We start from the raw sequence: 15,277 nt of genomic DNA on the forward strand, positions 1-15,277 counted from the left end.
AATAATAACCAAGAAACGATCATCGGGCAAACGGAACGTTAATTCAATTTAATATTCCTTCATATATATTAGAAAAATATAAGAAATTTGGGGGTACAGTTGTACCCCCTTGCACCAATGTGGCTCCGCCACTGATATATATATATATATATATATATATATATATATATATATATATATATATATATATAGGAAGAGGTTCTAATAAAAACCTCTGTTAAAATGAGAACTAGGAACCTAATCTTGACCTTTTAAATATTAGATCTAATGGTTAGGATTTAGTCAACAAAAGAAATTGTGCATCTATTATATTTTACTGTGCACTTAAAAAGTATGCAATTTATGCAATTGAAACTAACAATGCAAAATACTCAAGCAAATCGAAATTGTGCATCTATGCAATTGAAACTGTGCATCTATGCAATCGAAATTGGTCATTTGTAGTTTAATCTCAGGCCTCTATTTTATTTAAATCAATGGCTTTAAATTGGTTCCTAGTTTTCATCTTAAGGGAGGTTTCTATGTTAACCCTACCCTATATATATATATATATATATATATAGGAAATAGCTACCGTGAAAACACTTCTTAAAATAAAAATAAAAACGTTTTACATTGTACAAATTTTATGTAGAACACGTATGAATTCATCCAACATAGTTACGAATTGTGAAAAATAAATTTTTGCTACCTTTGGGATTCGAACTCAGGACCACGAATTCATCCAACATGATTACGAATCAACCGTAGATCTTGATGATCTAAGGGCTGAAAATTGTTTATATTTTATATTTTAAGAAGTGTTTTTATTTTAGCCCTCCCCTATATATATATATATATATATATATATATATATATAACACTTATTAAAATATAAAATAGGAACAATTTTTCACCCTTAGATCATCAAGATCTACGGTTGATTCATCATCTTGTTGGGATGAGTTCATGGTCCCGAGTTTGAATCTCATAGGTAGCAAAAAAATTATTTTTCGCAATTCATATATTTACATAGAGAATTCATACGTGTTCTACATAAAATTCATACATTTAAACTAGTTCGTATGTTATATGTTAAGAAGTATTTCTACCGTAGTCCTATATATATATATATATATATATATATATATATATATATTTCATGTTTGCAACTAATATGTCATATGCTAATATTAAGACACAAAATATAAAAAAATGCAAAAGAAGCATTGCTAGAAAGATGCACATAGATAACACTACATACATAATGATCATTTTGAAAAATTGTTATGTATGAATGCATTTGTTTGTTATAGATAACACTTTTATAAATATGTGTTATGTATGTAGTATTATCTATATGTATATGTCAAATTGTCAATATTGAATCATCAAAACACATTTGTGAAAAAATTTAAAAGGTTACACCATGATATATGTTCCCTCTGTCCTCCAAATAACTTCCTAGTAGGGGACGACACGAGTTTTAAGGAAAAATTGTTAAGTGTATTGGTAGTGGAGAAAAAATATTATAATTAGTATTGAGATTGGTGAAAAAGTGTAATTAGTATTGAGAATGGTGAAAGGTTGAAAAATAAGAATAAATAAAATATTATTGTGGTAGGGTAATGTTCCAAAATGAATAGGAAGTTATTTGAGAGACATTCCCGAAAAAAAATATAGAAAATTATTTGGAAGACGGCGGTGTATATGTTAATATGAAGACACAAATATGAAAAATATACAAACTTTGGAGAGTTAAGTGACATTTATCATATTTTTATTTTTATGATGATGGTTTTTTAAAAAAAAATTCAATTCAACCTGTATGCATAGATATCAATAATATTTATTTTATCAAAAAAAATCGTGTTTAGGTTATTTTTTAGGATTTATTGTTGGTAAATATGGAAAATATATAAGTTAAATTTTTAATTAATATTCTCTTCGTCCATAGAAAGATGGACGAAATGAGTACTCATATTTTCTTTTTGGTCCGTTCACTAAATGAGTACCCATTTCCTTATTCGATAAGTGTACTCCACACAACACACTCACAATAAAAATGGATCCCTTATTTCACTCACACACATTTAATCAATTTCTTAAAATCCGTGTCACCTCCAAATAGATACTCATTTCGTTGACGGAGGGAGTAATATTTTTCTAGTTAATAAATAAAATTTAAACTTGTGAAGGTAAAATAAGAAGAAAATAAATATCATAAGTTAAATAAAAAAAAGGCAAATAGCGTCAAAATCCACCAAGTTTGAGCGGGTTCAATTTTTTTCCCATGACTTTCGAATTTCTTGTAAAAATATATAACCGTGCAATCGATTTGTATAATTTTCCCTTAATGACGTTTTCCAGCCATAAAATTAATGACGTGTAACTTACATGTCATACTTATGCTGAGTAGATTAAATTAAAATTAAACGTCATCGTTTTGTGACTAAAGTAATTAGAGCAACTAGCATCAAAATCCACTAAATTTGAACGCATTCTTATTTTTTCCCATGACTTTCGAATTTCTTGAGTTCATCTTGAAGCTCTTGCACAAAAATCTTCAAATCTGAATCATCTTCTCCACAATCTATTTCGGTGTTTGATTTTTCCTTCATTTTACTATTATTGAGAAGCCCTAATCTAACTCCACAATCCACAATCCACAATCGTCTTACTATATCAACGCTCTGAAGCATGAGGACATGTATGAAATTGACGCTCTAAATTTTTCTCTGTGTGCGAAATTCGAATCACAGCTGGGAGCTCATGGCCACATAGTATTCGCGCGTCTGGATGAGAGCGAGAGCTTGATGATGAGCGTGAGGTAGACATGGGAACTCCAAATTCGGATTTGAGAGTTTTTTGAAATTGAAAATGAAGAACCCTAGTTTGAAGAAAAGCTGTTTAATTTCTAATTTAATACACGAATTGACACCAAAACGATGACGTTTAAGTGTGAAGTAAATGACGTTGCTGTGCTTGCCGGACGACGTTGCTTACATGTAATTTTCGGTTGCCAAGTAAGCATTTTATTGGGAAAATTTTCAATTTAAGGGAAAATTACAAGTTGATTGCATTGTTATGAATTTTTACAAGAAATTCGAAAGTCATGGGAAAAATAAGAACTCGCTCAAATTTGGTGGATTTTGACGCTATTTGCCCAAAAGAAAATAGTATTGGCATGTATATACTCGTTTTTTTTTTTTTTTTTTTTTTTTTTTTTTTTTTTTTAAATTCTATTTTCTGATTTTGGACCCCAACTCTAAAATCTGTTATAAATATCTCAACTTTGTATTATTTTTTTATTTTGCACTTAGCGAATTTTTTCTCTATATCGTTGTTGCACGACAATCGGATTGACACCCCAAATCTTATAATTACATGTTTTGAATCTCACGTTGACAACAAACTTATTTGCTTCATTATGACTTCAAACTTCCCTCTTAATCCGACTTCTTTGTCAGCAATTATTTGGAAATAAAAATTTATCAGATATAAAATTCAGATATTTATATGTAGATTTTAAAGTTAGCAGGTAAAACAAAAAAAAATTAGAAAAGTTTGAGTACCTGTAGGTAGGGATGAGCATTCGGTTATTCGGTCACCGAACCGAACCGAATAGCAAAAACCAAATTAAAACCGAATTATATAATTAATAACCAAATTCGAACCGAACATGCCTAAAACCGAATGAAACCGAATCGAAATATTTCGGTTCGGTTTCGGTTAAAATCAAATAACCAAAATAAATACAAATATATTTTCTATAGTTTAAATAACTAATTAACATTCAATACTCAAGATTCGAAATCCACAAAAAATAATAATCCAAAATTTTAAAGCATCTTAATCGAAGATTAAAAGTTATACTATAAATTAAGAGTAATTAATGAAGAGTTACTTTATTTTTTTTAAGTTGATGGGGATTAATAGTATAAATAAGAGTAATTATTGACTATTTTATTGAATAGTAATAATAATTTTTATATTTTTTAAATACTATATTTAGAGTATTAAATTAATTATTATTTTGATTCGGTTAATTATTTTTTTTTTTGTTAAAAATCATAACTGAATCGAAAAATTAAAAAATTCAAAATTCAAAATCAAAATCGAACCAAAAATCAAATTAATCGAACTAAATTAGTATTTCGATTAGGTTCGGCTTTCGGATTTCACCGAATTTTGCTCACTCTACCCAAAAGAAAAAGTGGAGTAAAATTAGATGAAAAAAACATTTGACGAAAACAGCTGAATTTCAATCCTTCGTTGTCCCGTCTTGTTCGCCGCATCTGCCTCTTAATCCCATTCGAGATCCATCTTCACCTTCTCTGCCTCCATTCCCCGCCCGCCCATCTCCCTCCGCCGCCATAACTCCGCCGCACCACACTAGCCTCTCGCGCTTCTCTTGGCTTCGCCTTAGCTCGCCATATTCTGTCCATGCTTGGACGTATTTCTTCCTCCCGGAAGCAGAGCCCCCCAATTCGAAACCCTAGCCCAAAATTAGGTAATCGTTATTTCCTGATTCAGTTTGTTCTTTTCTTCCCCTTGAGAAGCAAAGATTTATTCTTTGCGGAGAAATAATCGTGTATAATTATGTCATATATGCATTTGAATCTTGATAAATGCATCATTGTTTGATATGGCTTATCATGTTTCCTGTCCGGATTGTAGTATGTAGTAGGTTGCTAGTTCTTGGCACGGAAATTAGCATATAACAATAAAACTAGCCCTTTCCGGATTGTTTGCAAAATGAGCTTGGGAAAATCCATCCATCTTTTTTGGTTTTACAGTAGACGATGTACCCAGCCGTGTGATATGGTTATATTGAATGCACGCCCCTATGCACATTAAGATCTTCTAATCCAATCAGCACTTACATTGGGAATGACTGGGTTGAGGCTGAGAGTTGTATAATGTTTCCTTTGTTGTCAATTTACTGTCCCTAGTTATTAACTAATGTCAGATTGAATATCTAATGGGCGCTTTTTTTTAACTCAGTCTTGTGCCGGGTTGAATGATGAAGTTTTACATTAATGAGTCAATTTTGCTATGCATCAGGGCTGACTTCGAAGTAAAAAAGATTTGTTCTTTCCTCTACTTCTTTTCCTCATAAAGTACTTAGAAGAGCATGTCACGAGAAAGGGCCAGGCGTGTCGCACTAGCACCAGCTGAAGAGGTGGGCCTCTCAAAATTATTCCCCTTATCTCCATATCAACAAAAGAGTTATGTGCTTATGCAATTATAATGTGTGAGCAATAATAATCTTTTTTTTCTCCATTATTTTCACCTTTCATATATTTTTGGTGCTGTGGATCTGATTAGCTAAACATGTTATTAGTTGTTTAATCCCATTATTCTTTTCCAGTTCTTATATTTCTTAGCTCTCAACTGCAGACTATTGAGAAGATTAAAAAAGTTGTAGAGGAAGGCAACTTCTATGGCGCTCAACAAATGTATAAGTCTCTTGGTTCTAGGTATGATTGTCAAATATCTACAGGAGAATTAAACAGTATGGTTTTCAACAGATGCTGGTGTTTGGGCACTTTGGGGGATGATTTTTATGTTTGTGACTTACAGTAAAGTCTTGCCAATGTCAAGGCTCTTTTTCCGCTGCTAGAACTTAATCCTGTTTCTTTCGATTGACTGCAGGTATGCTTCAGCCAACAGGTACTTAGAAGCCTTGGATATTTTTCATTCAGGTGCTTGCATACAATTAGTGAATGGACAGGTCAGACTTGTGTTTTTTGTGGTATTATTCTCATATTCTGTAGCATTTAGCTGAGTGTACTCGTTTAATACCTTATGGATAATGCATCCACATAATTCTTTCTAGTGTTGCAATGTGTGTCTGTCATAAATTACCCAGAAAACTTATTTAAAAAATAATGGTTTTGACACAAGATACTATAAGTGATAATTATTAATGCTGAACTATTCGGTACTATGAGGAACTTCTAGACGCCAAGGTAGATTTTGTTAAGTTTGGAAACCTCCAGCTCCATGGCTTCTTTATTTTTCAAAAGAGAATTGAAGTAATATAGTCTGCCTATATTCCCTTAAGTCGAACTGTTGATGAACTATATTCACACTCAATTCAGGTTACATGTGGTACTGAGCTTGCTGTCTTGTTCGTGGAAAATCTTGTTAAAGGAAAGATCCCTTATGACGATGACACTCTTGGTCAGTTCCATCTTTTTGGTTTCTTATTGTTTTCATTACTGATGCTTTTTCTTTATATCGACATTCTAGCATGTAGAAAGGAACCCCTGTTTGTGATGTCATTCCGTCATTTTAATATTTATTGGGCTCATCTCTCTCTTATTGATGTAAACTAACGCAGGCATCATTCCTAGCTTCATTAACAATTGAATGTTAATTTTTGCTGACAGATAAGCATTTTGGTAATTGATTACTTCATTTTTACTTAATTCAGACACAGATATTAGTTATAACTTATGATGTTCAATTACCAAAGTGCTTGTTGCCTAAATTTTAGCTAGTCTAAAACGTCTTGATAAAATGCGTGTATACTCATCCAGAAGCAGTATCTCTAAAGTATTTTCATGGCAAAAATTTTGTATTTAACAAGGTCAAAGGAAATTGAAATGGGAAAAATAAAATATGATACTTTTTTTCTATTACTTGCAATGTTGACAAAGCCAATAATTTATTTAACACCGGATACCAGATCCATTAAGAATTTAAGATTCCTGATGCCAACCTAATCAAACTCCATCTGGAAGGGGAGATTCGATATGGCTAATTCTCTAGAAACCGCAACATATTAATGGTTGAGGGGGGCTTTGGTCACTGGAGAAATTGGACAGTTGAAACAGGATTACGACTTATGGTTTTCTATGAAGAATGTCTATAAATGGGGGACATGGGGCTGTAATTTACTACTCCCTCCATTTTTTATAAGATGTTCTAGCTATTTGCACAATAATTAAGAAAACATCAATTTCTACTTAAATAATGACTCTTTAACCATAAAACATTAAAATATTGTAATTGAAAAGCTAATCTCATACTTCCTATAGTTAATATATTACCCTTTATTACTTCTTTCTCCCGTATCATATTCATGGAAAAAATTATAGATTATTTAAAAGTGCAAAATTATAATGAGATGAGAGAAATTACTTAAATGTAAGTGAAAAGTCTTATAATAAAAAACAAAATCAAAAGGCTAAAACATCTTATAGAAAACACGGAGGGAGTATTATCTAATGACTGCTTGGAGATCGATCCCGATGCTTGAGTAGTCCTTCCTTCTTTACTATGGTGCATTAGATGACTTGCTCTCCTTTGTGTTTGGTGATTAGTTCTTATCACATTGGGCTATGAACATTTCTTTTGTTTTTTATGTTTTTTGGTTTTATCTTACATTCCATAGAATCTGAGACTCCGTTGCAGATCGTATCAGGCAAATTTACAAAAAGTTTCCAAGAATATCTGTGCCACAAAATTTGGACCTAGCAGATGATGTTGATATGCAGCAACTTGCTGAAGCTCTAGGAGCTGCAAAAACACGTGCTGAGGGTTGCTCAACATTCTTGAGAGCTGCTATCAAGTGAGACATCTGTTTGATTTTTCTCCATTTTGTGGCACTCAATTTTATCTTTAAAAGCAATAGAGGATAAAAAATTGAGAAGTATCTAGAGGCAATAGAGGATAAGTTTGAAAAACTAGTTGACTGTGTACGACTTTTTGAGTGAAAATTTATATATTAAATTCATTGACAGTAGCGACCGTCATGAATGGTTGATTTCTAAGCTGTCTATTTAAAGTTGGATTACAGCATGAAAGGACAGATGCGTTGCCATTGAACAGTATTTGAAAGTTCTGGAGGGAGTTTTCCTGCAACATCAGATCATAAAATTATTGTTCATTAGTCTCTATATGCATTATATTAAGGGGTTCTTACTTCCTAGCTCTCCTAATATCTTGTTAAAAACTCATGAACTGGATTTGGATTGGTTGTTCATGTAGACTCTTGTTATGGCTTGGATCAACAAACTTGTGGTTTATGCTTTGGTTATATCAATGCATATAACTATTGGATTTGTTCTTTCTCAAGGTTTCTTGTGTTTTTGCTTATTATTATTTGGCCTTGGATCAGGATGTACTCATGAGTTTATTCTCTTCTGAATAGGTGGTCTACAGAATTTGGAGGGCAGAGGAATGGATCTCCTGAAATTCATGACATGCTAGCTGATTACCTATATACAGAATCTCCTGAGTTGGTATCTCTTGTTTCAGTATTTATGCTATTTAATGAAGAAGACTGTACTTTCTGGCAATGATTCCCATGATCTTTCAAACTATCTTTTAAGACACTAAGTTTTCAAATGACGTTTTCTAACAACCCCCCACACTTGAAACTGTTTGTCTGTTTCAACTCCCCCACCTGTTCTTATCTAATTGCTACACAGTATTTACTCCAAAGGTTGGCAGCAATTGTTTTGTCATACACAACAAAGATGATTCACTATCTCTTTGAGTTAGAAGTTCCATAACCTGACCGCATGCTGTTTTCTCGTTGGAAGTGACACGTGTCTTCTTTTCAGTCTCTTTCTACTTTGTGATGATTTTTCATGGGAAAATATGCTTCAATACATGCTCGATTACGAACATATTAGCATTGAATCAAATACCACCTGGGAACTGTTTGGTTTGTCTAAAATATTGCGCTTTGATACAGGATATGTCCAAAGTGACGTATCATTTTGTTCGAGGGAAGAATCCGAAGAAGTTTGCTTCAACTCTAGTCAATTTCATGGGCAAGGTCTGTCATTCTTGTTCTGAATTTTAACATCTTGTAAATTAACAAAATAGCGTTCACATTTTCTTTTTACTTAACTCTCTGTTTCTCCATAATTTAAGGAGCAATATGATTTTGTATATTAACTTATTTTGGATCGAGTTACAAGCGGAGTCAATGAAGCATAGGTGTTACCAAATTAATTACAACTCTTTGCCATTTTATATGTTATAGATATATAATGTTGTCACATGAAATTTTATTTTATGTGAAGTCTTGCGAACAGGCTTATGTATTACTCCCTCCGTCCTGCCTCACTTGGCCTAGTTCTTTTCAGCAGGGTTATTTAGAAGAGTAAAATTATAGTGTAAAAGCGTGTAAAGTTGTGTGGGCCCATATTTGTTGTAGTGAAAATTAATTGCCCAAAAAGGAAACATGCCAAGTCAAATGAGACAACTCAAAAAAGAAAAGCAGACCAAGTCAAGTGGGATAGAGGGAGTACTATTTTCTCTTGTTACTTAATTATTTGGCAACTTGAATGCAGTGTTATCCCGGTGAAGACGATCTTGCTGTTGCACGTGCAGTTCTGATGTAAGTATTCTTTTAATAAGAAATATACGTAAAGAATTGCAACCAGTATTTGAGTTGATATCCCATACATTTGATTATACAATGTTTTGAAATCTTTTTTTGCAGAATGAAAGTTCCTATAATTTGAGATTAAGCTGTCAGGGGAGTAGCCCTTGAATGTTTGTCAATAGGTTGAGCATATCGAGATACTACTACATAATAGATTTATGACGCTCATGAAACCCAATGATGTGTAACACGTAGTGATGTTCAGCTTGATTTTGCTAGAAATATATTACTGAATAAGTTTTGTTATAACAATTATGCAAACTATGTTTATTTGCTCTATATTGCTCTCAGAACTGTTATCATGAGTTAAATTCTACCCAATATCATGCCTAAATCGCTCTACGCCTATAGTTTATATATTTGATGCAGTATAAAAATAGAATGTTTCAGGCTTCTGCTTCTCTCTTGGCTACTTGAGACCTGGATATCTAATCTTCCGTTGAGGTTCATGGTCCTCTGGTTTGTGTTTATTAAACGATCTCCTTTTTGTTTAGGTACTTAGCTCAAGGTAATCTCAGAGATGCCATTATCCTTATGGATGAGATTAAGAAGCAAGTGCAATCTCAAGGAGTCAATTTACCTCGATCAGATCTAATGCAGTTCACCAATTTTCTTCTAGAAACGTAAGTTGGATTGATTTCTTTCTCTCATTCTTGAGTGCACATCATTCCATATCTGTGTACATATTTAATCATAATCGTTGAGTGTGTGACCAAACTGACGAGGTTAAGCATTCTCTACATTTGTAACGCAGGTTGCAGAGAGATGCTTTGCCTCTTTTTAATATGTTGCGTGACCGTTACAGGCAAAGTATAACTAGGGAGCCTCTCTTTAACGAAGTATGCTGTTTACAGTCAGTAATCTTTTAACTGTTCTTTTAGCCTCGTAAAAATTTCCTAACACTTATCTGCTATTGACATGATGGATTAGTTGCTTGATGAAGTCGCAGAGAAGTTTTATGGAGTACGACGTAGAAATTCCATGCCAGGAGGAATGTTTGGGGAAATTTTCAAGGTAGTAACGGTTTTTCCCTACATATCTGCCTGCATATATTCTTGTTTTTTAACTTCTGCATTTATGGATTTGCTATTTTACAGATGATGGCAGGAGAATAGTAATTCACAATTTGCGGTGGGATAAATTATGGAACAGCCTTATGTTGGTAGAAATTGCTCCAAAGTTAAACTATGATATTTGTTATTGTTATATTTTTGCCTTTGCATTGCAGGGACAAAAACCAATCCTTTTCCTCTCGGCTTGGTTTCCTGTTTGCTGTATTTACATATTAAAACTTATAGTTATAGTTACAGTTACAGATTGATATAGTATTATTCCCATTTAAAAAAAAAAAAAAATCTCGATTTGTGTTGTCTTTTCATGAGTTACTTTAATAATAATTCTAGATGACTATTTGAGTGATTATTTCAAAATTAGGTTTACAGTTTCAAGGATAATATTATTACTTAAAATTAGAAATTACTCCATTCGTCCCAACTTTTAGTATTCATTTGAAAGTGACAAATTTTAATAGTGATTGGATGAGTTGTGAGTGGAATAATGATCTCATCTTTTATGTGAATGTTAAAATAATTAAAGTGGAGTAAGGATTCTATTTACTTTAACTAAAAATATAAATGAATACCAAAATGTGAGACGATCAATAAAAGAAATATGAATATTAAAAATTGGGATGGAGAGAGTATTTAATATGTTAAGCTTTAAATTATTATAATTTGTTTATTTTAAATTTATTTTTATATATCATATGACAAATTAAAGGTTATTTTATGATCTTCCATTCAAAATGTATGTTACATATTTTATTCGAAACATAATTTAAGGAAAATGAAAAAATGTGCACTATCTACAAAATGAGAAAAAAAGTGAAGAAATTTAAAATTTAGTGATTAGTGACGGTTAATGAGGGGCTAATGGATGATTTATTTAGTTTTTATGTATTGATTTTAATTTTTTTTACATAGATTATGATATCTTTAATTTACAAAATTGCCATTGAAATTGATTTCAAATTAGTGGTTCCCTTTTTTAATTAACTAGCATTTGCACTCGTGCAATGCACGAAAAATATTTTTATATTTTATTATATATAAAATTGATTATCATTTGATTATTATATAAAAATTATAAATATAATTAAAAATACTATAATTTAAGATAAATATATTTTAGTTTAATATAAAAATAATAAAGAATAATACATATTAATAAAAAAATGATATTGTGAAAAAAGAAAACAATATAAGTTAACAGATAACTGAAAAAAAATAGATTTATTCAAAAAAAAGGAGAGAGGAGAGAGAATTTTCTTAAGTTTTAATCTTTAAATAAATATAATTTTTATATTTTAAATCCAATATTTACGTAACATATATCAAATTAAAGCTCTTGTCATGATATTTAATTTGATATGCATATCAAATATTTTATAATTAGTTGAATTTCACAATTTTAAAAAGAAATAAAATAGAAAAATAAGAAGTTAAAGAAAAAGAAAAAAAAATGTATAACTTATAATTAAATAAACCTTCAATTTTATTCTAACTACAAAATTGCCACTTAATTTTGAAATTGATTTGAAATCAATTTGAAATTGAAAACTCCCTTTTCAATATAGTATAGATAAGTATAGATTTGAGTTGTTACGTCAATCTAATTACATTTACACTCAGTGATTTAACGTATTGTAAAAATTGGGATGAAATTATCTGTCTCACAGTTTTTTATGTCTCACTAAGTCACTATTAATTTCACTATTTACAAAGGTATTTTATAAGAGTAAAAATTTGTATAATATATTCCTTAATTATTATTTATCACTACCTAAAGTAATAATCCATAAAAAGAAAGAGGCACTCAACCGATTGTACCGTGCAACTGATTTCTGAATGACACTACTTCAACGAGCTAATTGTTAAAACAGGACCGTAATTTTAGTGTTTTTGAAAAAGATTTCCATATGTTATGGTATTTGAAAATGATGACTATATGTTACGAAATTTGAAAACGGGGACTATAGCTTTCATTTTTTACATTTACGCTCCTATTTAAAACATCAAAATGAGAACTATAACTTCCATCATGGTCCTAAATAGGAGTGTATAAATATAAAAAAAATGGAAGCTACAGTCCTCCTCATTTTCAAAATTTCGTAACTTATAGTCATCGTTTTCAAATTTCGTAACATATAGTCATCTTTTTTAAAAACACTAAAAGTTACAGTCCTATTTAACAATTAACTCCTACTTCAACATACATACACTTGAAGATCTTCATTTGTATGTTGAAGTAGTGTCATTTAGAAATGCTCAAGTGTCATTTCCCAAATGAAGTAGTGTCATTTTGGAAACCAGTTGCACGGTGCAACAGGTTGCATAGAAGTATTTGTAAAAAAGAAATTACTAACTAAAAAGTGAAAAATAATTGTATATCCTAATTGGATTAGTACACCTAATTAACAATCTTAAAATTATACTTAAAACATAAGTTACGATAAAAATGATTAAAAACTAAGAATATTTGAAAATGGGAAATGGAATTAATGAGACACCGTAAGTGAGATAAGATGTGGTGAAAATATTAGATAAAAAGTCTTCAGGACATGTTTATTTTTCAGGAAAGTAATGTTAACGGAGAATGTTATTTTTAGAAAATTGATTTCGTGGAAAATGAATTCTAATAAATTCTTTTTCCTGTATCTAGAAATAACAAAAATAATTATTAGGATTCTGAATTTGAATCATTAAATATGTATATATAGAAACAATAGGGCCGGATGGCCCTATTGGTGATTGAAACTTAAATTTTGTCCACAAAATTTAAAACATCAATATTTGGCCATCTTTTATGTACTCTACCTAATTTACCCTTTTACCCAATAGATCCAACAACTTTCTTTGACCCGGATCCAGATTTAGGGATTAACCCATGCCTTGTCTACCCCCCAGACCCCCGACCCCACCCACCCCCCCTACCACCCACCCCAAGCCAAAAAAAAAAAATTTTTTTTTACTTCCCCTGCTTGTCTACCCCCCAGACCCCCGACCCCACCCCCCCCACCTACCCACCCACCCCCCACCACCCACCCCCAAGCCAAATTTTTTTTTTTTTTTTTTACTTCCCCTGCCTTGTCTACCCCCCAGACCCCAGACCCCCGACCCCACCCACCCCCACCACCCACCCCCAAGCCAATTTTTTTTTTTTTTTTACTTCCCCTGCCTTGTCTACCCCCCAGACCCCCAACCCCACCCACCCCCCCACCCACCCATCCCCCACCACCCACCCCATGCCAATAATTTTTTTTTTACTCCCACTGCCCTGCCTACCCCCACCCACCCCCAAGTCAAAAGGAACTTTTTAAACACTTCCCCTAGGGTTTAGATATTCCATTTAGGGTTTAGATTATCCATTTAGGGTTTAGATGTTCCATTTAGGGTTTTGATTATCCATTTAGTGTTTAAATGTTCCATTTAGGGTTTAGATGATGCTGTTGTTTCTATATTTGTTCTGCATGTTTGGCACTTATGGCACTATTAGTGCCATAAGTGCTAAAAAGACCATTTTACTTTATTTTATTTTGGATTTTCGTTGGCACTTATGGCACTATTAGTGCCATAAGTGCCATAAAATAAAATAATAAAGTAAAATTTTTTGGCTTGGGGGTGGGTGGGGTCGGGGGTCTGGGGGGTAGACAGGGCAGGGGGAGTAAAAAAAAAATTTCGTTGGCACTTATGGCACTATTAGTGCCATAAGTGCCATAAAATAAAATAATAAAGTAAAAGTTTTTGGCTTGGGGGTGGGTGGGGTGGGTGGGGTCGGGGGTCTGGGGGGTAGACAGGGCAGAGGGAGTAAAAAAAAAAATTTCGTTGGCACTTATGGCACTATAAGTGCCATAAGTGCCAAGCTTGGCACTTATGGCACTAATAGTGCCATAAGTGCCTAACCCGCCCGCGTGCCTGATCCTACCCGGCACGCGACCCGCGCTCCTGACCCTACCCAGTCCGCCCAATTAAGGGCAAAAACGTCCCAAAGCTATAAAAATGGCCAAAATTTGTGTTTTTTCAATGTGTGGCCATAAATTGTGTTTTATGCTTCATTTTGGCTACTTCAAAATTTTACTCTATATATATATATATAATTAATCAATATATGAATTAAATTTTAATTTAATAGGCATAAAAATTTCTTTAATCAATTTTTCTAGCTATTAACAACACCGTATATTATTAATGTTAATTATATGATTCATAATTCTAAATTAAATTCAAAATAATAATAATAATAATAATAATAATAATAATAATAATAATAATAATAATAAGAATAATAATCATTCACAATGCAAAATACAAGAATCCTAAGAATGAGGAAAAATAATACTTAAGAAAAGCTAAGACATAAGAAACCTAAAAAGCTCCACTAAATTTAATATTTTGAAATCATATTACTTTTCAGAATAGAATTCATGTCAAACAAATAAGCCCTTAGTGTCATGGGACAAACATACCTCTCACACCATAAATTTACTATAATCATTACAATAATGTTTATTATAAAAAATAAAAGTTATTATAACATAATGGACAACCCTGATACTCCCTCCGTCCGCCAAAAGTAGACCATTTTTACTATATTGGGCGTCCGCAAAGAGTATACCACTTTCCTTTTATGGAAATGGTCCCACCACCCACTTTAATCTTTTATCCTTACAAACACTCTTTATTTACAAAAAAACCACCCCAAATTCAATCTCAACCACAAATCTAATAAAGTGGTGGGACCCTTTCTCCACTACATCAAAATCATCACCAATTTTATTAAATTCCGTGCCCAACCAAAGTAGTCTACTTTTGGCGGACGGAGGGAGTA

The 15,277-nt window shown here is 32.1% G+C and overlaps 1 protein-coding gene across 2 annotated transcripts; it reads left to right on the forward strand.

The window, feature by feature from the left end:
* The first annotated feature begins 4,170 nt into the window (after positions 1-4,170).
* On the forward strand, positions 4,171-10,763 carry LOC130987116 (protein GET4). Of its 2 annotated transcripts, XM_057910739.1 has the most exons (13): positions 4,171-4,492; positions 5,047-5,164; positions 5,383-5,462; positions 5,638-5,716; positions 6,087-6,168; positions 7,405-7,561; positions 8,144-8,234; positions 8,693-8,776; positions 9,297-9,343; positions 9,886-10,014; positions 10,146-10,230; positions 10,322-10,405; positions 10,489-10,763. In XM_057910739.1, the coding sequence occupies exons 2-13, from the start codon at positions 5,117-5,119 to the stop codon at positions 10,504-10,506; spliced, it is 984 nt and encodes a 327-aa protein (XP_057766722.1). In that variant the 5' UTR covers positions 4,171-4,492; positions 5,047-5,116; the 3' UTR covers positions 10,507-10,763. The 2 variants fall into 2 exon arrangements, with proteins under 2 accessions (XP_057766722.1, XP_057766721.1); XM_057910738.1 differs by having other exon boundaries at positions 4,203-4,492; positions 10,322-10,763.
* Positions 10,764-15,277: the final 4,514 nt, after the last annotated feature.

Source organism: Salvia miltiorrhiza, chromosome 5, assembly GCF_028751815.1.
Source record: "Salvia miltiorrhiza cultivar Shanhuang (shh) chromosome 5, IMPLAD_Smil_shh, whole genome shotgun sequence".
NCBI classification, from domain to species: domain Eukaryota; kingdom Viridiplantae; phylum Streptophyta; class Magnoliopsida; order Lamiales; family Lamiaceae; genus Salvia; species Salvia miltiorrhiza.